At 40.8% G+C, this 25,447-nt stretch overlaps 1 protein-coding gene across 2 annotated transcripts in view; it reads left to right on the top strand.

The window, feature by feature from the left end:
- Positions 1-25,447, top strand: part of Tceanc2 (transcription elongation factor A N-terminal and central domain containing 2) — a 57,196-nt gene that overhangs the window by 20,020 nt on the left and 11,729 nt on the right. For both annotated transcript variants that reach the window (XM_023702664.1, XM_004642558.2), the window contains exon 3: positions 7,978-8,119. In XM_023702664.1, the coding sequence (XP_023558432.1) occupies positions 7,978-8,119 (142 nt within the window). The remainder of the gene's footprint in view (positions 1-7,977; positions 8,120-25,447) is intronic.

Genomic DNA, 25,447 nt, shown 5'->3' with positions numbered 1-25,447 from the left:
GGGACTTGACTGACCTTATCAGATACAAAAGTTACATTTCTTGTTATATAAGTCTTGCTCTATCTTGGTCTTAACCATCCAGCAGAAAAGTATAAAAATGAGGTATATAAAGTAAAACCTGGGCTGGTGAGATGGCTCAGTGGTCTAAAGCGCCTACTTAGAACAAGCTTAGCAAAAAAGCACAGGGACCACGGTTCAATCCCCCAGCACCACATGCCAGCCAGCCCTGCCCCCTGGTGGGCTGAGCTGGCCACACACACACACACACACACACACACACATAAAAATTTAAAAAATACTAAAAAGTAAATAAATAAATAAATAAAGTAAAGCCATATTAATATGCTGCGCGGTAAAAGGCTCTAATCAACAACCTCTGTGGATAACTTGCTACTATTGTGGACTACTGGACTGGGTTGGATTGTTTTGCTGAATTCAAGCACCTATAATATTTAGATGCCAATAGAATACCCATCTCTGACAGGATGAACTGGAGAGGGGGGATACAGAGAAAGGACCATTTTGTATTTGTACATACAGAATAGTCAGGATAGATGTAGGGCTGCTTTCGCTTGGTTCAGTGAAAGGAAGGATTTGTAGTAGTGGTGTTTGGATGGGATATCCTGCTTCTTGTGCTGTGGATGGCCGCTGAGAAGATAACAAAGTGCAATGTATTAATTATTGAAAATGTCCTACTAATGAGCATGGAAACTGTCTCATTGATATTTGTTTCTCAATAAAATAAAAAAAAAATAAACTAACTTTTAAGCCATAAAATAAAAAAGTTAAGAAAATTCAGCCTAGTAATAGAAAATAAGAAAGGAGAAAAGAAGAGAACCTGTGTAATTCTCAGTAACCCTAGTAAATGCACACACTAAGCATGCCTACTAAAAGAGATTCTCATTTGGGTAGGGGAAAGGGAGAAAATAAAGCAGTCATGGGATATTTGAAGCATAATGACCAGAAAAAAATGAAAGTAAAGGGGTGGGAAAAAATTTAGTTTTAAAAAGTCTCTCAGTGCTGGGGAGATAGTTCAGTGGCCTGGCAAATGCAAAGTCATAGTTTGATCCCCAGTACCGCAAAAAACAAAGAAAAAGAGAAGTTTGCCATAGGCAGGAATTCATTGAAGCATTGTTTGTGACAGGAAAAACGTAAGGGGAGAAAAATCATAAATACTTACCAGAGGAATAGATTTCAAAATTCTGTTATTTACATATAAAAATAATGGAATAGAGGGTAGGGAGATAGCTCAATGATCTAAGCGCCTGCCTGGCAAGCACAAGGACCGAGGTTTGATCCATGGTGTGCTAGCCACTGAGGCTGGGTGTGGTGGTATATGCCTGTAATCCCAGCACTGGGAAGGCTAAAACAAAAAGATCACTATGAGTCTGAGTGTCCGCTACTACTGAAAACAACTGTATTGATATGGATCAATCAAGAAAATACATTGACAAGCAGGCACAGGGGCTGGGGGTTCAATCCCCAGGCCTGCCGTGCTGGCCCCATCCCCGGGGCATACTGAGATGGCAATTGAGACTGGGTGTGGTTGCGCACCCCTGTATTCCCAGCTCTTGGGAAGCTGTAAACAGGCTCACTATGAGTCCGGTCTAGTAGTGAGACCCTGAACATCCTATAGACCCCTCCCTAAAATACAAAAAAAAAAAAAAAAAGAAAATACAATGAGTGAAAAAAATACAGCTTTTTCCTATTGAAAATATCCCCTAATTTGGCTTTATTTTTATACCACTTAACATTAATGCTATTTAATAGTGTACATCAAAGAAAAGGACTCCTTTAGTTTTGACTGAGGCCCCTCAAAGTCAAGAGCAAAGCAGTAGTATCAAGCAATATCTTCCCAAATGAGATTCTGAACCAACTATGCAGACCTTGTGCAGGCAGTACAAGAAGATGAGTTTTGGAATACTGAAACATCGACCACCATCAGCTATAAAGAAAGTTGAATTTCAAGGAAGAGAGGAGAAAGAGTGGCGTAGGATGAAGCAAGCATACTGTGGAAGCTTTACCTGGAGAACTTGACTTCATTTCCTGGAGTTGGTGGACACAGATCAGACCTGTGCTTGGGAAAGTAAACACAGACAGTCTTACACCAGGAGAAATTACTGCACTGGGAAGACTGTTACCTTTAGTATTTTTTTTTTTTTTTAGAACAAAGATTATGGGCAATCATAGGAGAAAATGCTGGCTGGCCTGGAGTTGAATTAAAGTAAATAGAGTCACCAGGGTCCTTGGAAGGACAAGGGACCCCTACTGACTCTATGTGAAGTGCATCACCAACACCTGATACTTGGGGAGGACATGTAAGTGGCTAACTGGAAGAAGTACTTGCCCATGCTTTGGTGCCATAGGTGAGAGAGCTCAAGAACTGTAGCTTTCCAAGAAACTATAAAAGCTCTACAAAAAAGAGTCTGCTGCACCTCCAACCAGTGCCCAGGCCCAGCATGTGAGTAGGACTGCCCGGGGCCTGCCTGAGCCTCATTCCAGCCAGCACCCAGGCCCTGTGTGTGAGGGGGACCACCCGGGGCCTGCCGGACCCTTATTCCAGCCAGGACCCAGGCCAAGAGTGTGTGTGGAACTTCCTCAATCAGACAGGCCTGGAGTGGAACCCTGCAGCAGAACTCCCTGCAGAGAGGCTAAAGGCACGATCCACCCAGCTGATCCAGGAGCAGAACATCTTGCCAGAGTGGCATAGCAGGTTCATTGCCAAGGGCTGCAGCAGGAAGAAGTGGAGCACAGCAGCTAGTCCCAAGCCACACCCACCTGGACAAGTTTGAACTTGGTAGATCCAGACCTGGTGCTAAGGTAATAACTCTATCTAAGCTCTACACCAAAGGTCAGAAAACCATGCTATACAAAATAACAAAGAGAAGGAGCAAAATGCATTCCCAGGCTCCAAGCCCACCCAGAACAAATGCAACAGACAATAGCATAGAAGAAATAGGAAATCACACATCTTAAATCTCTGAAATAATTGTGTTTGAAGTAAAGAGACAACTGCAGCAAGGTATAGAGGACATCAGATCAGAAATAATTTCTGAAGTAAAAAAAGAAATGATAACTATAATGAAAGAAGTACTAAGTGTTTCTAAAGAAGACACTGATAAAACAAATAGAGGAGAATATAAAAATGATGGAATCTTTGAATGAGCAATATAGGAAAGAAATAGAAAGCATGAAGCAGATTCAAAATGATATGCAGGAAATTAAAACCTCAATCACAAGCTGGCTAAACTGTTTGAATGAAAGTGAAAATAGACTTTCAGACCTTAAAGACATCATTGCAGCTAATGAAAAGGTAAGAAAAGATCTCTTAAAAAAACTAGGATGCAGAAAAAAATAATTCAACATCTGCAAGACAATGCAAAGATGAACAACGTAAGACTAATAGGCATCAATGAGAAAGAAGGAGTCAATACAAATGATATAAAAAGAATAAGGGCAGAAGTAATGGCAGAAAACTTCCCAATTATGGGGAAACAATCCGACATTCAGGTAACCAAAGTATATAGAACTCCAAATGACATCAACCCAATTAGAACCACACCCAAGGCAGGGGAGATGGCTCAGTGGAATAAGCACTTCCCTGGCAACCACAAGGGCCTGAGTTCAATCCCTGGTTCTGCAAAAACAAAAACAGAAAACCAGCAAAAAACAAAAAACACCACACCCAGACATATAATAATCAGGATCCCAGAAATTCAGCACAGGAACAGTATACTAAAAGCCGCTAGAGAAAAGAAATATCACATTTAAAGGAAAACCCATCAGAATAACAGCAGATTTCTCTTCATAAAGCATCAAGTCAAGAAGAGCATGGAGCAAAGTACTATAAATCTTGCAAGAAAACAAATTCCAATCCAGACTGTTACTCTGCAAAACTCTTTCAAGTTTAGTGGAGAAGTGAAATACTTCCATAACAAAAGAACAGCTAAAGAATTTCATAAGAACAAAGCCAACCCTACACAGACTACCAAAAGATATTCTAAAAAAAAAAAAAAATATATATATTCTAGGGCTGGGGAGATAGCTCAGTAGAATAAGCGCCTGCCTGGCAAGCACAGGGTCCTGAGTTCAATCCCCAGTACCACAAGAAAAATAAATTAAAAAAAATAAAAAATGAAAGATATTCTAGAGAGGGGTCAAAATGTCCACCACTCCATGAATGAGAAAAACCCACCAAATAGGGCAAACGTTTAGACACAGGAGAAAAAGAGGTATACAATAGCAGTCTTTCAATTATTCTTTTGTATATAGCAGCAAAATATTTCCATCAGCATACTCTGCAAATGGACTTCTGTACCCTATGGGTCACGATTCTGTCTAGGTCAGCAGGGTGAATATCAAGGAAATAGCAGTAGCTTAGTCTCACAAGTGACACCTGACCACCAGTAAGCATCATGGACATTGTACATGTCTACCACATAGTAGAACTTGGTGCGATATCCTATCCCCAAACTGTTAGAAGCGCTGGTCATATATTTGCCATTCCAGTACTTTTGTTATGTTTTATTCTTTTCTTTTTTTTTTTTTGGTGAAACCGGGGCTTGAACTCAGGCCCTTGCACTTGCCAGGGAAGCGCTTATTCCACTGAGCCATCTCCCCGGCCCCTATGTTTTATTCTTAGTAATTCTTTACTATCATGAAAGCTTTTTCTTGGTTGATATTTTTGTATATATTAACCTAATCAAATACTGTCTGAGTACTATAAATTGGTCACAGATTTGTACATATGATACACTACATTCTGGCCTCTTAGTTGGACTCAATTTATTTCTGAATATTACTTTGAAATATTTATTTTTGAATTAATATTTAATTAATTTTCCGAATTTTTAATTTTAATTTTTGTTTTATGATTTATACTGTTTCTTTGACTTACAATCTACTTATAAGACATGGTATATTTTCTCCTAGTATTGGAAATTTTAAAAAGTGTATTTTTATTTTCCATTGACCTTATGTTAGTTCTTCCTTGTCTTTTACACAGACATATATACATGTATGAAAAAATATGTATATAACCTGACATAAGATTGATGCTGTTTTGTGGAAATCTTCAATGACCTTTTAAATGGGTTTGTCTAATATAGTTATATTTTACATAGTCCTGCATAACTACCATTTTGAGAGCTCTTTATTCTTTATTCAAGATCATACAGCAACTTCTCTTACCTTTTAGATTATGGTCTTTGTTATTTTCTATATGTTACATCTGGAGGTATTAGAATATTTGAATTTGTATAACTGGAAAATATTTTCTTTTAGTTTTCAAAGGTATGTTTGCTAAATATAAAATTCAATGAGGACAGAGGTTTGTTTGTTTTTTCTTTCGGTCCTTTGAATAAATAAGTCTAGTTTCTTACCCACTTGATCTTTTTTTTCAAATATGGAATAAGATGCTATTTAAATTTGTTATTCCATAGCTCATATTTTTTTCTATGTATATGCTTTAATGATTTTTTTTTCATTACAATTAGTTTTGGACATTTTCAGTTTTGTGTATCTTGGTATGATTTTATTCATATTTCCTGTGCAAAAGAAAATTTTCTTGGAAATATGGTGCTATAATTTTAACTAAATTCAGAAATTTTAAATATTTATGTATTGCCTACCCCCTTATACTTTGAGAATTCTAACTATATGAATATAAGTTTCTTGATTTTTGCACAGAGAGAACTATTATTTGACTGATCTGTAAACTCTTCTTCATGTTTATGTTAGACATTTTTTATTGTTATATTCATTTAAGTTTGTAAATTTTTTTACAGTGTGCAGTCTATTACTAAATCTCATGTTATTTTTTTTTTTTTAATTTTATTTTACGGCAGGGTCTACAGGGTCTTACTACTAGATTGGACTCATAGTGATTCTTCTGTTTACAGCCTCCCGAGAGTAGGATGACAGGAGTGCATCACCATGCCCAGTCTCAATTGCCAACTCAGCAGGGTGCCCCGGGGGTGGGGGGTGGGGGTGGAGGGAGGGGCAGGGCCAGCACAGCAGGCCTGGGGATTGAACTCCTGGGCCCCTGTGTCTGCCTAAGTAGATGCTTTAATCCGCTGAGCTATTTGGCTGGCCCTAAATCTCATGTTATGTATTCATTTCAGAAATATTTTTCTAAAATTCACTCTGTCTACATCTTATGTCTTTCACATTTCAATATTTGTCGACAGTTTTTAACTTGCTATATAATTACTATGGATTTTTGATGAAGTTAATGAGTACAAAAAAAGAAAAAAAGAGTCTGCTGCAAATATCTGCTAGTTTAGACAGTTCCAAAGCCTGAGTACATAGCATCACTTCAGAAAGCAAATGTTTCTTTTCATCTCTTCAGACTTCCCCTCCTCCCTCCTGCATGTATGCTGGAAGAAGACCCCATCCAAGGAAATGAGATTTTTTGGGGGGAGTGTGCTTCTTAAATTTTATATCAAACTACCATATCAAATATGCATATAGAAAAATGCACAGATCTTAATTTTTTTAAATTGTTAATTGAGGAATTTCCACAATGTGAACAAACATACTGGCATCCAAATTAGAACCTTACCGGAGTCTCAGAAACGTCTGAGCAGGGCCCAGGAGATAGCTCAGTAGAATAAGCACTTCCCTGACAAGCACAAGGGCCTGAGTTCAATCCCTGGTTCTGAAAAAAGTCTGTGACGCCATTCTAATCCCTAAAAGCCCACTTCTCCAGGATAATAATGATTAGAGAAAAGATTTTTTATTTTGTAATTATAAAAACAACTTTATTTTTTGTCTGCCACTTTTTTTTTTTTTTTGCGGAACCGGGGATTGAACTCAGGCCCTTGTGCTTGCCAGGGAAGTACTTAATCTACTGAGCCATCTCTCCAGCCCCTGTCTGCCACTTTTTTAAAAAAAATTTAGTTGAAATAATCTCAAAGCCATAGAAAACGATACAATGCAGAGAACTTTCCCATCAACTTTATTTATTTATTGTATTTTAGGACAGGGTCTACAGGGTCTCCCTATGTAGATGGGACCTAGGGATTTTCCTGTTTTCAGCCTCCCAAGCACTGGTATTATAGGCATGTGCCACCACGCCCAGTCTCAATCTCTGTCTCAGTGCACACCAGCACCAGCGTGGCATGCAGGGAATCGAACCCCAGCTGTTGCACTTTGCCTAAGCAGGTGCTTTAGTCCGCTGAGCTGACTGGCCCTTCCCATCAGCTTAAAATGGTAGTTTCACCTGGAAAGGAATACAGGGAAGTGAGTTTGGCAGAGTATAAAAAATTTAAATTTTATGGTATTTTATTATGGGAACTATGTAAAATATCAGCCATTTTATTGTAAGAAGTAATTACTCCGAAATTTTTAAATTCTTGTTTTTCTTTTGGAACCAGGATTTCACTGTGCAGTTCAGGCAGGCCTTGAACTCACTTTATAGCCCAGGCTAGCCTCAAGCTTGCAGGAATCTTCCTGCTTCATCTTCCTGAGTGCTGGAATTACAGGCATGTACCATCATGCTCAGCTCAATTCTTTCCAAAAAAAAAAAGTGGGGTGTTGAATTTTCTCCTCTAAGATGTGGGGAACTATTGAAGTGTGTTTTTATTGTTGAAATAAATATGTCTTTATGACTTTGCTCTCTGTCTGTACCTATGAATTAAGAGACTCTTAAGTGAGCTATAAGGTTGATTCACCTTAGCATCATTTTTCTTTTCTTCTTTTCCTTATTACCTCTCACTGCTAAGTGCCCAGTGGTATCTGACATAGTAAGATTAAAACTTGCACTTTTCCTGATAGAAGCAACTCTCTTCCTGATTTGCAGTAAGCAGGGCCTGCTTTTAATCAATTACCCATCATTTGGGGCCATCAGACACTGTGCTTTGGTTCAGGTTATAATCAATAATTTATATGTCAATGGGAGCCCCATTAGCTCAGGTGAAGGCAGATATCTTTCTAATGAAAATGTTCCATTTTCCAAATGACTTTTCTTTTTCTCAGAGAGTTGTGGTCATAGAAGACATAAAAAGATGGAAATCCATGTTGGAGCTTCCTGATCAAACCAAAGAGAATCTAGTTCAAGCCTTACGAGAATTGAAGAAGAAAATACCCTCCAGGGAAGTGTTAAAATCAACAAGGATAGGTATGTTCCTTCTGAAGTTTGTGAAAAGTACTTCCGTGTTGTCTTCTTTCATTCTACTTTCAAATAATAAGTTGTCTGCCCTGTGATTTTCAGATTATTTCTGAGAAAGGACCTTTGTTTAAAAAAATTCTCCAGTGGTTGTACAGAAAGTGGAATTAAAATATATACGGCATAAAAAGTATATAAGGGGGCCAGGGAGATGGCTCAGTAGAGTAAGCTCTTGCCTGGCAAGTGCAAGGGCCTGAGTTCAATCCCTGGTTCCACAAAAAAAAAAAAAAAAAAAAAAAAGTATATAGGATGCAAGATCCACTTTGTTGTTGTTTTTATTGTTGTTGTTTTTAGACAGGGTCTTGCTATGTAGTTCAGCTGGCTTTGAGCTCCTGATGGTGCCTCTGCCTCAGCCTCCTGAGTGCTGGGATTAGAGGTGTTCAGAACCTCACCTGTCAAAGAACCACTTCTTAGTTTAGTTTCAGCAGGTATAGAATTGTCAAATTGCTGTAAGTTTCTAAATGCCTATCTTCTATACTGGTAACTGGCAACAAGTACCATTTTGAGTGTACTTTATGCTGGGTGTGCAGAAATGAGGAAGTCTTGGTTTATAGCCTCAAGGAACTTGGGGCTTGGTAGGAAATACAAACAGGCAGGCAATGAAAAGAGTGGAATATTATGGGTTATAAATAAACAGATGTAACTGGCTCCTGTTCTGATCTAGACTAGGTATATACTGGAACAAAGGAGAGACAGCAGTCACCTAGACCTGGTTAATTAAAAAAAAAAAAAAAAAAAAAAAAAAAAGCTTTAAAGGGGAGGTGACATTTTAGTTATATCTTAAAGTTGGCTTTTCTGTTCTGGGTAGAAATAATTTACAGGACCTGGTTTATAAAACAAAACGATAGCAACATTTGTCTTTGTATCATTTAGTATAGCTCTAGAGATATCTCAAAGGTAAGAAGGGCTCTGTTGAATACAGTGCACAACTGTGGGTAATATGCAAGGGAAGGACAACATGTGCTCCTCAAGCTGCGCCCAGCTCCCCAGGGAAGTGGGGCGGTTACTCCCAGCTGCCGTTCTTGCCCTTGCTACTGCAGTCATTGCCACTTCTGCCTCCCCTTGACCTCTTGTTCTTGAGACGCAGGAGAGAGAGCCCCTTCTGACTGGCGTTAACAGCTGGGAAGAGATGTGTGAAATCCCCAGAGGGCCCCCAAGAGTTTTAGAGTTGTACCCCTGTAATATAAACCAGAATCTGAGAAAATTAGATGCTTAAAGAACATAAAGCCCCATCATTGTAGCCAAGGAGATTCTCCCATCTGTTGCTAGATTTTCTGTCTTTATAGGTTGTGGTCACTAGAGGGCAATAAGTCCATTCATATGAGCAGATAAGCTATTTCTGCCAGTAGAGGGTACTAGTGATTAATATTTGATGACATGTATTTATGTACATATGTGCATGTACATGTTCTTATTTAGGCATATGCCACAAATACCATATATGATCAGATCTTAAATGTCAACATAGTAAGCTGGAATTGTTCTACAAACATAGGCAGTAATTTTTTAAAAAATAATTTCTGTTTGGCATTTTAGTACACTTGTGATGAGTATGCTTTCAAGATTGGGTATGTCTGATGTATGAAGATTTTAGTTTGAACAACTTAATAAACTAAAATAAGGCTTGACTTAGGTGGGGCTGGAAACCGTTAACTTTTGAACCTGGGTCCCAAACCTTTCCTTCATTTAGGGTATATGGAATGCTGTGTAGGAATTTCTTGGTTCTTTAAAAATTATGTCATCTGCAGTGCTGAAGATTTCACTTGAATCATTGCATGAGAATATGTATATTCACCAAGCATCAGTCTTCCTGCTGATTTTTTGGGGTTTTTTTGGGGGGGGTGGGGAAGGGAGACCGCACACTTGCGAGGCAGATGCTGTGCCACTGAGCTAAATCCCTGGCCCCATCTTGTGACTGTTAAGGGACAGGTATGTACTGAGTACAGTCTTTGTCCTGGCAACTATGTCAGCATAGAAATGGGAGAGGTATTGTCCCTTTCTTTTTGGAGTTTGAGATCTAGTGAGAAGACAAACAATTTAACAACAGTGCCATACCTTGTGATGAGTGTTCTGCTTGTGGGAACAGTGAGTCGAGTGTGTATAATTGTTGGGAGAAAGGAGAAGGTGTTGAAGAATGTGTCAGGCAGGAAGTACATCTTGTAAGCTGTACAGAAGGTGGAGGTGGAAGAGAACATGGTGCATTCAGAAACTCAGAGAAGTTTGTGTGCTCAAAATGCAATATGCTAGCAAGGATGTGGCAAGAAGTGAGCCTGGAGGCTAGGCCAGATGGAGAAGGCTCTGCGAACCATTCAAAATTGGTCTTGGCAGTGTATTAGTTATTTAGCATGGTGTGAAAATTATCCTAAAGTTTAGCTGCTTAACACAATACTTAATTATGTAACCACCCAGTTTTTGGGGTGGTTTTGGCTCAGGGTGTATTTTAAGAGGATTTGGTTAAGCTGTTGGCTGAGGTTGTAGTCGTTTAAGGCCTAACCAGGACTTGAGGATCTGCTCCCAGAAGGGTTCACTCACAGGGCTACTTGTGGCCGCAGGTCTCCGTTCCTCAACATATAGGCCTCTCACTGGCACCGCCCCTGATCTGATGGCAGGTTTCCCTACAGTGTGTGATCTTGGAGAGAGCAAGAAGGAAGAAAGCAAATGAAGTGGGAGATACTTCTTTTATAGCCTAGTCTCAGAAGCAACAGTGTCACTTCCTACACATCTTGTTGGTGTCTGCACCAGACCAACCTTAGTACCGTTTGAAAGGCAGCTGTACAATAGTGTGAATGGTAGAGATGAGAGCACTAGGTACTACCTTGACTGGCTACCATGGCACATACTTATTTTTATTTTCTCTCTTTTTACTTCTTCCTCCTCTTCTCCATCTTCTTGTTTTTCTTCTTGTCTTCCTATATTTAGTATGTAGCAATGCTTTGGGACTAAAATGAAGCTTCTCTCTAACTGGAATTAGCTGCTGATTCTGTTTCTGACAATAGTCCAGCTGCTTCTGGCCTAAGATATTGTTGCATGTTTCAAAGAGCCCACCTAAGTGTGGCAGGACCAGGATTACTGCTTCCATTTTACTTCTTACTTAGAGCTAATTATTTCAGCAACACTGAAGCCCTGATGGTGGTGTCAACCCCTAGGTAGCCCCATTCCTCCCTCAGCCTCTCTTCTAACCTTTGCTAACTTTTTAGTTGATAAGAATGAGGTAGTTTTTATCTAGGATCTAATTGTTTTTGTAGCCATATAGCTTGAAAAATTTTTTTATTCTTAATCTTTCCCTCTCCCTCTCTTCTCTTGCCATGATTTTTTTTGGTCTTTTTGAGTCGAGTTTTGCTATACAGTTCAGGCTGGCCTTGACCTCACTTTGTGGCCCAGGCTGGTCTTCTCTACCATGAACTGTTGCTCCTGTGCCATGTGCCACCCCACCTTGGAGCCAGTCAATTATAGACTGCAACCTTTACAAACTGTGAGCTAAGTAAACCTTCCCTTCCTTAAAAAGAAAAAAAAAGTGTTATTATTGAAGAGTTTTGAATAAAGATGTGACAAATTCAGTTTTTTATTTTAAAAAAAGTCTCTCTAGTTGCCATGTGCGAAAAGGGTTGGAGAGAAACAAACCTGCAGGCAGGAAGCCCAGGTAGGAAGTTTCTAAAATAATCTGTGTACAACATGAGCATGGCCTGTTATAGTAAGAGTCATGGGAATGCAAACATATAGTTGGAATTAAGAGGTATACAAGTAATAAAGCCAGGGGCTCTAGAGAGTGATTAGATATTGGGGATGAAGATGAGAAGTGAAGGCTGAGGCCTTGCTTTCTGATACAGAAGGTGTCTGATATGGGCAGATGGAGGCTGATAGTTATACTCATTGCAATAGAGAACATCAGGTTTGCAAGTGGGGGAGTAAGTTCTACTTTATACTTATTGTGTCTGACACACTAAACATCCCGGAGGAAATGTCCAACAGGATGTTGGATGTACAAGACTGAAACTTAAGAAAAGATTTGTAACTATACACTTAGGAGTCATATGGCTAGAAAGTCAGGTAATGGAAATAGATAAGCTCACCCAGGAGGATATACAAGAAAAGCAGAGTCAAGTCCCAGATCCCGATACACAGTGTTTAAGGCTTGTAGAGGCAGACTGGGAAAGTGTGGGCAGAGAGGGAGAAGGGAAACGGAAGAGTGCTGTCATGGAATGCAGAGTGGGGGTGGGGAGGGCTGGCCGGCAGTGCCACGATTGTCCAGGGGCCAGAGAAGCTTAATCTGGATTTTGGAAAATTAAGTCAGCGATAATCTCAGAACAGTTTCAAAGGGGAGATTAGGGGTAGAAGTGTGGGGAGTGACGAGGTATAGAAATGAAACTGGCAATAGACAAGTCATTGAGGAGTTAGGTAATGAAATAAAAGGGAAGTGCTAATGAGAAAGGGCCTGGACATGGAAGGAATTTCTGGTTTTTAAGATAGAAAATCTTAGAGAAAGAGAAAGAAACATGTTCATTTCTTTTTACCCTTTCAGTGGAATATCTATTAGCACCTGTGAGCTTTGAGGAAAAAACTGTTATTAGAACTTTGATGGTTTTAAGAGCTAGAATGGTATAATTATAGTTTCTGGTAGCTGAGAGAAGAATGTGTGGGAGAGGAGTGAGACGGAAACAGGTCAGTTAGGAAGTGATTCAAATAATCATTCAACTAGTATTGATTGAATTCCTCCCTTGTACCAGGCACTGTCCCAGGTGCCAGAGAGCAAACTTGGTAAAAAAAATCTCTCCCCTTGAGGGTTACATTCTAGTGAGGACCCAGGAATACCGAAACATGAGTAACTGCTCTGATTATTATAGAGGATTAGAACTGCTGTGCAAAAAAGGAAAACTAGAGCAGGTATGGGGCATGATAAATGTGGATGGGAGGGATGGGGCAGGTCTTGTTGCAAGTGTTGTATTTGGGCAAATGCTTGAAGGAGGTGAGGGTGTGAGCAACCATGGGGACAAGAAGAGAATTAGCTCCTTCGAGGACCAGTGAGGGAACTGAGTCCTGGGATGGCAAGATTGGCTGTGCAGCCAAGGCGAGTGCCCAGTGCTGCTTGCTTCGTCGCCATTAGTGTCCTTACACTGGATGGCTCTCTGTGCCTTCTGACATGTTCAGATCCTCCCCTTTGTCTTTGCTCCTTTCCCCAGAAACCTTGTTACTATTTTTCCATTAAAAATTATACTGACAACTCCCACTTCAGGCCCTCCTGCTCCTCTACTAACCTTTCTAAGCTGGCTTTGCCCCTCTCACAGGACACAAGTGATTTCATTTTCTCCAAAACAGTTATCTCATGTCAGTTCTCATCTTCCCAGGACTGTGAGTGTGGGAATAACCACTGATTATTCTCTTTTCTGTTGACACAAGTGTCTTAGTCCTTTCTTGCTGCTAGGACACAACAGCTGACACCTATAGCTAGAAGGAGGACAGGTTCATTTTGCCTTACAGTTACAGTCCACAGTCAGCTGGCTCCAAGGCAAGATGGTGTGGCAGAACGGCAGAGGAAAAGGTGCTTACCTCATGGTGACCCTGAAGCTGAGAGACAGAGAGGAGGAGCTGGGGAGGGAGATGAAGTCCTTCTAGACTCCAGTGACCAGCTTATCTGACCAGACCCTACCTCCCAGCAGCAACAGCTGCACACCCCCAACAGTCCAATCACCTTCTAAACCCATGAAGCTTTGAAATGTTATTTTATTTTTTTGAGACAGGGTCTGGTCTACGTAGTTGAGGCTGGACTTAAACTCACAGTGTTCCTTCAGCCACTATGCCCAGTGGGGGAGGGGCATATTAGATCTAAACCATAATAGTAAGTGATGCTAAACTGATTGCCAATTCTGTATCTTTTTTAAAAAACTATTTTCTTTTTTTTTTTTTAAGTCACTGTTGTTTTGTGTGTGTGTGTGTGTGTGTGTGTGTGTGTCCATCTCAGCCCACCAGGGGGCAGGCTGGCTGGCATGTGGTGCTGGGGGATTGAACCGTGGTCCCTGGGCTTGTTTTAAGTAGGTGCTTTAGACCACTGAGCCATCTCACCAGCCCAAAAAACTATTTTCTTTGTACCTCTTACTTCAATTTGTAATTACTTGTTTAATTGTTTATTTGATGTGCAGTAACTCCAGGTCAGTAGAATCATGCAATTTTATTTGCCAGTATATTTCACACACTAGTATGGTATATAATAGAGCTCAGGATGTGTTTGTCAAATCAGTGAAAAGTAACAAGGTTGGACATGATTTTCACCACAGATATTCTAGCCTACGACCTTCCTATGTCTTGCTTCCCTGTTTCTGTAGTCTTTGTCTCCTTTTCCTTGACAGTCAGAGAGCTAGTCCACCTCGCTGGCCTGAGGCCGTAGTTGAGATACCTCCTGGCTGTGCTGTGCATCTCCTTTCTTGGTCCCTTTTTTTTTTTTTTTTTTTTTCTTTTTTTTTTTAAACAAAGCATCTTAAAATTTATTTTATTTTAAATTATTTATATATTTAGTACAGGATCTCACTACACAACTTAGACTTGTAGTGATCCTCCTGTTTTCAGCCTCCCCACTGCTGGGATTGCAGGCGTGTGCCACCATGCCTGGACTTGGTGGCCAGCTCAGCACGCTTGAGGGCAGGGCTGGCATGGCATATGGTACTAGAGATTGAACCCCGGTCCCTGTGCTTGCCTAAGCAGGTACCTAGTCTGCTGAGCTATCTCGCCTTAAAATTTATTTTGAAGACCATGAACCCATAGTGAAACATTTTAAGCAGTGCCAATAGAAACCAAATAGTAAAAAATTCTATGTACTTTTAAAAAACTGTTGCAATGATTTTAATTAAATAAAATCATACCAGTTTACATTAATTTTCTATTCTATTCCAAAAGTTCCCTCACTCCAGAACAAACAAGAAACAAAAGCAAAAGCAAAACTCTAAAACCCGGTAGTTCCTGGCTTCATCAATTCTCTTGATCCTTTTTTTTGAGTCTTAGATTTTTTAGAAACATTGTTCCAATTTACGTTCCTATTTTTTTTTTTTAAAATCTTACTAATCTAATAGGTAAAAGTAGCATCTTATTTTCATTTGCTGGGTAGAATTAATCATTTGCCATGTGTTAATTGGCTTTTTGTCCTTTCTTTTTATATATGTCATTTGTGATGTTTTTCCTTTTACTGTTGGGTATATCTATTGGTTTTATCTATTTCTATGTACTCTGTAAATCCCTTTAGCAGTCTGCATTTATGAACAAGGAAGCTGAGCCCCAGAGAGTTACAGTGACTGATCCAGAGCCACAGAGGGGTGAGTACCAGAGATGCGGGGAGAGCCCAGGCCTTTTGGAGCAGTGCTTCTTCCTGTGCTTTTATTTTATTGGATCTTCTCTATGGATTCCAGTTTCTGCTCAGACTTACCTCTTTTAAATCTGCATTTAGTTCCTTTTCTTCTGTACCTCAAATGGGTCTTTACTCCTATTACTTTCATTTTAGTCAGTACGTAGCATTTTCCCCTGACATGAGTTTTTTTTTGGTGGAAATCTCCAACAGGAAGTTGGGGCTGTGGGATTGAAGGTCAGATGAAAAATTTAGGCTAGAAATATGTACTTGGATGTCATTTTTTAGGAAATATTTGTTTAAAATTACCTAAGTGGATGCATTCTCTAGGTAAAAGAAACATATGTGGGCTGAAGGACTGAATCTGGGAGAGAAGCCACAGTGGCTGAGGCTGAGCAGCACAGCCTAGAGCCGCACAGGCCAAGAGTGTTTGCAGAACAAGGTGGGGCGAGTGGCCTATGTTCCTGGAAAACATGAAGTAGGAAAGTGAGGACCAGCTGGAGAAAAAGCCCTTGCATCTGGCATACCAGGACCTCAAGGGACACCAAGGTAACAGCTGATGAGGCAGTAGCTTAGGCCATGTGCTCTCACTCTGGCTAGCAGGCATGTGCCACCTTGCAGTACTGTCTGTGTGAATATTCTGGGGCAAGGTTTATGCCAGTCATATTAATCTGCATTCAGAGAATCCTTCTTTTCATTTGTGATTAGTTAACAACAATAGCAACAATAAAAAAGCCCCCCTATGTTTATAAAGTATATTCATATCTGTGACCCGCTTGAGCCCTGTAACACCTCTGTAAAGTCAGTGTGATTATTTTTTCTGCCTTACAAATATGGATAACTGAAGCTTGGAGAGTTTCATAGAACTTGCCCCAAGTCAGACAACCAAATAAGTGTCGTGCTAAGGTGTTCTTTCTGGAACCTAAAGTTGATGAGCTAAAGTTGTGGTGTTGGCTGCATTCCTTTCTAGATGTCTCAGAGTAGTCTGTGCACTGGCTCTTTCTAGTCTCTAGATGCTACCTGCATTTTTTGGCTTGGTGTCTTTCTTTTTAATTTTTTTTTTTTTTTTTTTTTTTAATTTTAGGGAAGGGTCTACAGGGTGTTCAAGGTCTCACTACTAGAGGGCACTGGTAGTGATCCGACTGTTCACAGCTTCCCAAGAGCTGAGATTACAGGCCCACACCGCCTGTCTCTCAGCACGCCCTGGGGGTGGGAGCGGGACCTGCATGGCAGGCCCCAGGGATTGAACCCCTGCCTCTGTGCCTGCTTGTAGGTGCTTTAATCTGCTGAGCTATTTGGCCAGCCCTGGCTTGGTGTCTTCTTTTTCCATCTTCAAAACTATCTGTGGTAAACTGAATTCTTCTCACTGCCCATCCTTTTCACCTAATCATTTGCCTTTTATTCTACTTTTAAGGACTTATGATTAGGTTCAGTCTCACTTGAAAAATTTTAGCGTCTTTAACCTTAAACCTGCAAAGTCCCTTCATATTATATAGTCACAGATTCTGAGGATGAGGGTATGTACATGGTATGGGATCACATTATTTTGCTATCATACTCCTCCGATTATGCCATACAATCTCAGGCTTTTGTGTTCTTATTCAGGCTACTTTCTGTGCCATGCCTGTTCCCTGGAGTCATTGTCAAGACTGAAGGTAAACATTGCCTCTTTCATATGCTCGGGGCCAGCCGGTTGACTCTGCTGTCCTTTTGGCTTCCTGTGGGCTTTCCCCTTCAGTATCATCTTAGGATCTGTAATACGTTCTTGAACTCGTGTGTTTTGTTGTGTTACCTGTGCTTAAACCTGCTGGAGCTCCTGATGCAGGTGTGTTTCACTTGACTTTTGGTCCCAGTGCCAAGCACAGGGCCTGCTACCAACCTGGTATTTGGTAACATTTGTTAAATCAGCAAAAGACTGCTTCCTTTAGGGAATTTGTCCTAACAGTGTGCTGGGAAGCAGAAACCCCTTCACCTTAAGCCCAGGGGACCTGGCCTAGGTTGTAAGACTAGCCAGTGGCACCACTTAGTTTAAAACATAAACTTCATGGAGCAAATAATGACTTTTTGCAGATCATTAACTTCCTTGATGTAGCTACTGACCAGCTTGTGACCTTGGGGAAAGGTCATGGAGTCTCATTTTTTCCATTTGAATGAGGAGGAAGTAGGACTGTCTGATCACCGGGGGCAATAGTTTAGGGTTAAGACTGTGGAGGCAGACTGATGCACTGTACTTGACACCTGTCATTCCTTCAGGTTCTTTACCTGTGAAGTGGAGAATTCATGTAGCACCTACTTGGTAGGGTTGTAACATATGTAAAGTCTTTATCAGTTGTCAATGTTACTTCAAAATTCCCTTTGTGATCTAAACTGCATGGTTCTGTTGTGTTTTTCCTGAGTCTCCCAAGCCCTCCTCTTCCTGGCCCCCATGATTGCTTTTCTCTGTCATACTCTTTGGAGATTTTGCCCTCTGGATAACAAGTCTTAACCCCCACAGCAAGACACACACACACACACACACACACACACACAAGAGCAAGTGTACACTCTCTCTCTCTCTCCCCCTTCCTCCATCCCTCCCTCTAGCCCTAGCCCTACCCTTCCTGATATTTAAATATTCTAGCCAGGGCTGAGCCCAGTAGTTAAGTGCTTGCCTAATAGCATGCACAGGCCTTAGGTTTGAGCTCCAGCACTACAAACAAATAAGTAAATATTCTCTGTTTCTGAATCAATCTAGATGTGACTCTTCTCAGAGAATCTGTGGGATCTGCTGGTCCAGCAAACCAAAAACTACCTCTGCAGCCTGGCATCCGGGTTGAAGCCTTCTGCCCTTTGGTCACTTCTCAGGGCCATGTCCTTCTATGCCTGACAATAAGGGACACTGCATTTTCCCAGCAGAGCTCACTGAACACCCCATGTGCCAGTCTCTGAGACTGAGTGACAGGGTCTCGGGTAAACGTACAGGTTGACAGCAGGCTGCTGTGTTCAAATCCTGGCTTCCACACTTACTGTCTGTGATACTTACTGTTCGTGACTCCCTGAGCAAATTACTTCAGAGATCTTCAGCTTTTCATTTGTAAAAGGAGATGTAATAGTAGCATTTAATTCATTGTTTAGTTATCAGTATTAAAGACATAATTCACACAATGCCTTGAGTGATAACCAGGAAGAATTTTCAGCAGTGGGTAATAATTGAAAACTTTACATTTTCCTAGCACTTTTGGATTCAGTTCTTTACCCTTTCATCTCTTATTTTGTTTGAGCTTGAATGTTTTTCCCAATCAATTGCATCCATATCCAAATGTTAGTAAAAAAAATGAATTTGAAAGCCAAAAGTTGATTTTTTAAGTTAACTACTTGATTCAATTAAGTAAACATTTATTGTTTCTTCAGTGCTAGGTTTTATGTTGTGGGCTGGGAACATAACTTAGAGTATGGTTCAGGTTCTGTTTTCAAGATGTTTATAGTTTAGAAAAGAAAGTGGGTGGAGATAGCTCAGTAGAATAAGCGCTTGCCTGGCAAGTGCAAGGGCCTGAGTTCAATCCCTGGTTCCACAAAAAAAATAAATAAAATGAACATTCTACTCATGGCTGAGGGTGTAGCCCAGGCAGAGTGCTTGCCTAGCCAGCAAAGGCCTTAGGTTCGATCTCCAGCCCTACAAACATAAATAAGTAAATATTCTAGGCAGAGGAAATCATGTGAGTTAAGACGCAGAAACATAGGAAGGCCAGTCAGCCTGGCCCAAAGCAGGAGCACTCGGGCTGCTCTCTATAGCTAAAACTTAGTGCACTGAGAGAAGGGCGCGGGAAAGTAGGGAGGAAGGAGGGCAGTGTGATGAGAAGTAAAGCCAACGAGGCTGCAGGATGACCTGAGTTCTGCTGTGCGGTGCTGACTCAGTTATGGGCTCAATTCGTTCAAAATTCATGTGTGAACACGGAAAAGTTCAAGAACTGAATATATGTTCACCATAAGAAATAATGAAAAACCAGATACTTACTGTAATTCTGAGGCCCCAAAATTGCACTTACAAGTTCATTTTTCCAGGACATTAAATTTCTCAGTGGTTTCTTTCTTTAACCTTGTGGTTCTCAGCTTTCTTCTTAGCTTTACTGCTGGTGTCACTAACTTTCTTTGGAGCTATGATTGTGATATTTTATGGAAAAAAAGCACATGAAGAATGTTTGAATGCCTAAGCCAGCACTATCTGTTGCCTGGACGAGAGCAACACTTAGACTGAAGCATTACCCCCCTTGTGTCCTCCGTGAGACTCAACCTGTGACTCTCTCTCAGCCCATACGGGTTTTTTCAAGTTGGATTTTCAGTTGACTGTCCAGCACAAGTACAAACACCTGGTAGATTTTTTCAGAATTGCTGTTTGAGTAGTGGAAAGTTGGAGTGTGAAGCCATTCAACCACTGAGGTATCACTGTATTTAGAAATTAAGATCAATGGAGAGAGATTGAAGGATTATTGGTAAGGGTCTGAGGTGATTAAATTGTCTTTTTTTTTTTTTTTTTTTTTTTGCAGAACCGGGGATTGAACTCAGGCCCTTGCGCTTGCCAGGGAAGCGCTTATTCTACTGAGCCATCTCCCCGGCCCCTAGAAGTGTTTTTGTTTTTTTTTTCCGGAATGCCTTCAAGGCATGACTGGCTGTCTTGTGTTGTGGGGATTGAACCAAAGCAACCGGAGCCTGACTGCTTTGTTGAAGCAGCCACTTAAAGAACTGAGCTACGGGGCAGGCCCCCGATTAAATTGTCTTTAAAAGGTCATTTTTTACTTCAGCATAGAGGACAAATTACAGAGGGCCAGATTATAGCCTGTGATTTGTCAGTGAGCCATGGCAGTAGATGATGGAGAGGTGATGAGAAGCTGAGTCGGCGAGGTGGGAGTGAAGAAGGAGAGGAAGAGGGAGAAGGAAAGGTGCAGAGCATTTAGGAAGTGGATCCACATGACTTAGAATGGTTGACTGAACAGAAGGATGAGGGGATGGGCAGAGTACAGAATGGTGGCTGGGTGGTGGTGCCATTGTGTGACAAGAAACAGTGAGTTAGAGATGTTTAATAAGACTAAGCAGATGGGGGCCTGCCCATTAGCTCAGTAGTTTAAGTGCCTGCTTAAACAAAGCAGTCAGGCTCAAGATGCTCTGGTTCGAACCCAGTTTCTCACAGGAAACCAGAAATGCCCTCAAGGACTCTTCAGGCCACCAAAAAAATAAATAAAAGAATAAGCAGATAGCAATAGCTAGTAAGGGCCTAGATATTTAGGTCTTGTGCAGAATGGGAACTTTTAGAAACACCTAGTTGGAAATCATCTGCTTCTAGGTAGAGGCTGGGCCACAGGAGTGGGTGAGATTATTCAGGGAAGGGACGTGCAGGAAGAAGAGAACAAATGAAGGACAGCACCTGAGCAAGTTCACAAATATTTGAAGGTTGGACAAAGGATCAACAGCCAATGAAGACAGAAGGAAGAGGAGAATCAGTAACAGGTAATGTCTCACAAAGCAATGGAAGATGGTGACCCAGACAAGAGAAGGTGAGAATGTCAGATGCCATGGGGAATTGAAGCAGTGTTTTGACAGAGAGGAGCACTGAATTCCTTAAGGACTCTGAGGGACTTCTGTATTTTCATCTCTCAGATATATATCTGTATCAGTGGTGTCTATCTGGAGAAAAGAAAGGATTAGGCAAGGATCACAGGAGGAGAAGGACTTCTGTTCCAGAAAAACCCAAGAACATCTCTATCACAGCACAGCCCATGTGGCTATGAGAACTGCGTGGATCCACAGTCCCACTACTCAGTGGAAAGCTCTTAATACATTTATTGTGAATTCTTTAAGACTTTTTTTATATAAACAAATATGGTGTTTATGTGTATATACATATGTAAATTTAAAAATAAATACTGGCTTGGGCCAGGGATATAGCTCAGCAGCACAGTGCCTGCCTGGCAAATGCTAGGTCATGAGTTCGATTCCTGGTACTAAATAAATAAATAAATACTGGCTCATACTGTGTATGCTGTTCTGGGACCTCTTTTACTTAACTGAATGCAGTGGTCATGTTTTTCATGTTACTGTGTAGAGAACTATTTCAGTTTGTAATGGTTGCAAAGTAGTTATATTTAAATGAGCTGTAATTGTTTTTAGCAAACTAGATCCTTATTGATGAACTTGTATGTTGTTTCTAGCTTTACTCAACCTCAGCCAGTGCAGGGGCCAGTGTTCTGTACACATGTTGTCTTTGCATGCTTGCAAGGTCATGCGTAGTCTGAATTGCAAGACTCGTGTCCTGCTCATCTCAGTCCTCCTCACCAAGCATCAAGTAGGTGCTTCGTAGGACTGTTAACTGTGCTCTGAATTGAGGTTGTTGGAGTCCTGCAATATCTTGTTTATCTTTGTATTTTTAATGTTTTTATTAAAAATGTTTGGAGAGTGCTAGGGATTAAAGCCAGGGCTGTGACTATATTGAATGTGCTTTCTACTACTGATCTGTACCCTCGCTTCCCACCTTTATATTTTTGGCATTACCACAGTAATCAACAGCACAAAAAGTTATTGACTGAATGAATAATCTCAGGGATATAGAGAATTCTGCCCTGAAAAGGAAAGCATCCAGTAGTGATTTCCTTTTTTTAGAGTGATGTGATATGATGTGATGTGTATTCAGACGCACTTCCCTAAGCATTACTAGCGTTAGACTTTTTTTTTTCCTCTAGTCAAGGGAGGGAAACTTTGTTCAGGCCCCGAGGCCATGGGCTTGGGAGCTCAAGGCCCCTTCTGGAAGAGGGGCTGGCAGAGGTTTACTGACTTCCTTCTTGGGGTGCAGGTTGTTGGTGTGGTCACACTTCTTGCAGCAGTTGATAGCACGGGGATGCAGGTGGACATAGTATTTGCAGCAGGTCATCTTATCAGAGTTGTATTTCTGGGTGAGCTGGCACAGAGATAGCTTAATGACATTTCTTTTTTAAAATATTTAATTAATTAATTTATTTTGTACAGCGTCTCACTACACAGCTCAGACTCAGTGATCCTCCTGTCTCAGCCTCCCCAGCGCTGGGATTACAAGTGCGTGCCACCATACCTGGTGTCAGTGGCAGGCACAGCATGCCCAGGGTTCCAGGGCCAGCGCGGCATGCGGTGCCAGGGATGAAACCTGGGTCCCTAAGCTTGTTTGGCAGGCGCTTAGACCACCAGGCTATCTCCTCAGCCCCTCAATGATATTTCTAATGAGTGCTCTGCATTCCTCCTCTTCCTTCTTTCTTTCCTTGGCCAGGAAAAAGGCTAGATAAAAATTCCTTAAAATAATGGTTAAAGTGAGAAGTTAAAGATTCTGAATAAACCGGGTATGGTGATGCACACCTGTAATTCCAGCCCTTGAGATTCTGAGGTAGGAGGATCTTTCGAGTTCCAGATCATCCTGGGCTACAAAGTGAGCTCAAGGCCTCCCTGAACTGCATAGTGAGACCCTGTCTCAGAAAGACCAAACAAACAAACACTGAATATTAGGTTAGCACTGTCTTCCCCTCAGCATTACTTACTGTTTTTTAATCCCCCATGGTTCTCTTCATAGAATCTTTACTGTGGGATAATCTCTTGCTCAAGTACTGTATGGCTGGTTCTGGATCGCCTTTACCACAAGTGACTATCAGAAAACACCGGAAAGATGGCTCAGTGGAATAAGTGCTTCCTGGCAAGCACAAGAGCCTGAGTTCAACCCCTGGTTCCGCCAAAAAGAAAAAAAGAAAACACAAGGTCTAGCTGTGATGGGCTGTGTACGCAGCACAATTGCAGAAATTTTCTAAATGTTGGATCATTTCCTCAAATTTAATTTCTGTGTCCTTTTGTTCTATGGTATGGTTTAATAAAATTATTATACATTAATTTCTTGTTTTTTTCTCTTTTTTGTATTTTTATTTTTATTCTTTTTGGTAGAGGGTCTCACTGAGCAGTTTGGACTTGCAGTGATCCTCTTGTCTCAGCCTCCCCAGCGCTGGGACTACATGCGTGTGTCACCACACCTGGTTTCAAGGCTGGCATGGTGTACCCAGGAACCTGGGCCCAGCACGGCATATACGGTACTGAGGATCAAACTCTGGACCTTATGCGTGCGAGACAGGAGCTTAGACTGTTGAGCTATGTCCACAGCCCTGCTTTTGCTTTTTTGAGACAGGGTGCTGAGTTCAACCCTTATGTTTCAGCTTCCCAAGTAGCTGGGACTACAAGAGCATTCCATTGCACCTGATTTTATATTAAATTCTTAAATATATTTTATGCTCTAACCCTTTTCTAAAAAAAAATTATTAGTACATGTTTGCAGTACTTTAGTGATTACATTCATTGTAGGAAATTGGTACATGGACATAACACATCTTGATTCTTTTTCTTTTGTCCTCTTCCCTGTAAGGCCTTCCCTTATATCTCAAAGATCCATTTATTCCTTTTGGTATTGGCTTATACAGTTTTACTTACTGCTTTGTAATGCATGTAATTTCATATAGGGCTATTTGTACCTAATAATTTCTCAATATAGGATTTTATATTCTTGCCCAATTATAGTTGTAGAATAAATCTAGAAATATTTGGTTGTATTCTATTGAAAATATCATATTAAGATTTTTAAATTAAGGTTACATTAATGCTACAAATTCCTAGACTAGCATTTTTATGCTTATGTTTTCATCTCATATGATGTATTTACTCTTTTTTTCATTTTTTGCTTGTTGGGTCTTGGTTTTTTGTTTTTTGTTTTTTGTTTTTTGTTTTTTGTTTTTTGTTTTTTGTTCAGTACTGGGCATTGAACCTAAAAGTACAAGTGAGCTATATCCCAGCTCTTTTTATTCTTTGGGATAGGGTCTTGGAAAATGCCTAGACTGGCCTTGAGCCTGCAGTTCCTGGGCATCCAGAGCAGCTGGGATTACAGGCAAGTACCTCAGCATCTGGCTCTGTTTATTCAGAATTTCTGTAGGTACTTCAGTAAGAGTAGATAACCATTCTTTCTCTGGATCTCTCACTCACCCTGCCTAATTGTTTGATTTTCTGTCTCCTGCCACTCTGCTGTTTGTGGGAATTAGAAAGATAAATATGTCATCACTCTCCCTCAAGAAACTACTGTGATGAGCAGAAGAGATGATGGGTCAGGTAATTACTAGGAACTCTGCTCATTACTGGGAAGAAGCACAAGATGCTCGGGAAGCACCAAGCAGGGGCACCAAGCAAGCCTGGGAGAGTTGCCCTGGAGGAGGGACCCCCCCATGAGTCTTCCAGGCCAAATGGAAGGTAACCAGGTGAAGAAGAAAGCTTATTTCAGTGGATAGAATGTTCACTGGGGTGTATGTTTGGAGGTAAAGAGACAAAGAAAACTACCCAAGTATTTCAGGAGCTATAATAGTGAAGGCATAGGCTGAACGTGCAGTGGTAGCTGGAGAGAAAGCAAGGAGGGAGGGGGACACAGATTGTGAAGGCCCTTTTGCAAAGGAGTTTGGGTGCAGGGGTGGAGGCCTAGGTGTAGGAATAAAATGGCCTGATTTATGTTTTATTTAAAAAGTCCCTCAAGCTGCTATGAGAGGATGACATTGAAAGATAGCAGACTTAGCCAGAGAGGCCAAGTAAGGGGCCTCTGTGTCACCTGGAGTCCACGGCAGAGGCATAAGGATGGAGTCAGGTGAAGATCCTGAACTGCTGAGGAGCAGGCAGCAGGCAACACACATGTGTGCGTGCTTACCCACTCTCGTTAACACGTTAAGGCTTTTTACTGGTTTAGGCAGGATTTTTTCCCTATTATGTTCTGATTAGTTATTTCCTAAGTAGAAAGCTATTGATTTTTAAACATATATTTGTCTTGTATTCTTCTGGTTTTTTGTTTTTTTTTTAACTTTTAGTTCTAAGTTGGCTTAGTTGGTTTCTTTGGCTTTTCTAGCTATTTATTTATTTATTTATTTATTTTAGGTATTTATTTTTAT

Source organism: Octodon degus, unplaced genomic scaffold (genome assembly GCF_000260255.1).
Source record: "Octodon degus isolate 3935 unplaced genomic scaffold, OctDeg1.0 scaffold00156, whole genome shotgun sequence".
Lineage (NCBI taxonomy): Eukaryota > Metazoa > Chordata > Mammalia > Rodentia > Octodontidae > Octodon > Octodon degus.
The sequence above is the reverse complement of the archived record's forward strand: the minus strand, read 5'-3'. Positions and strand labels throughout refer to the sequence as shown.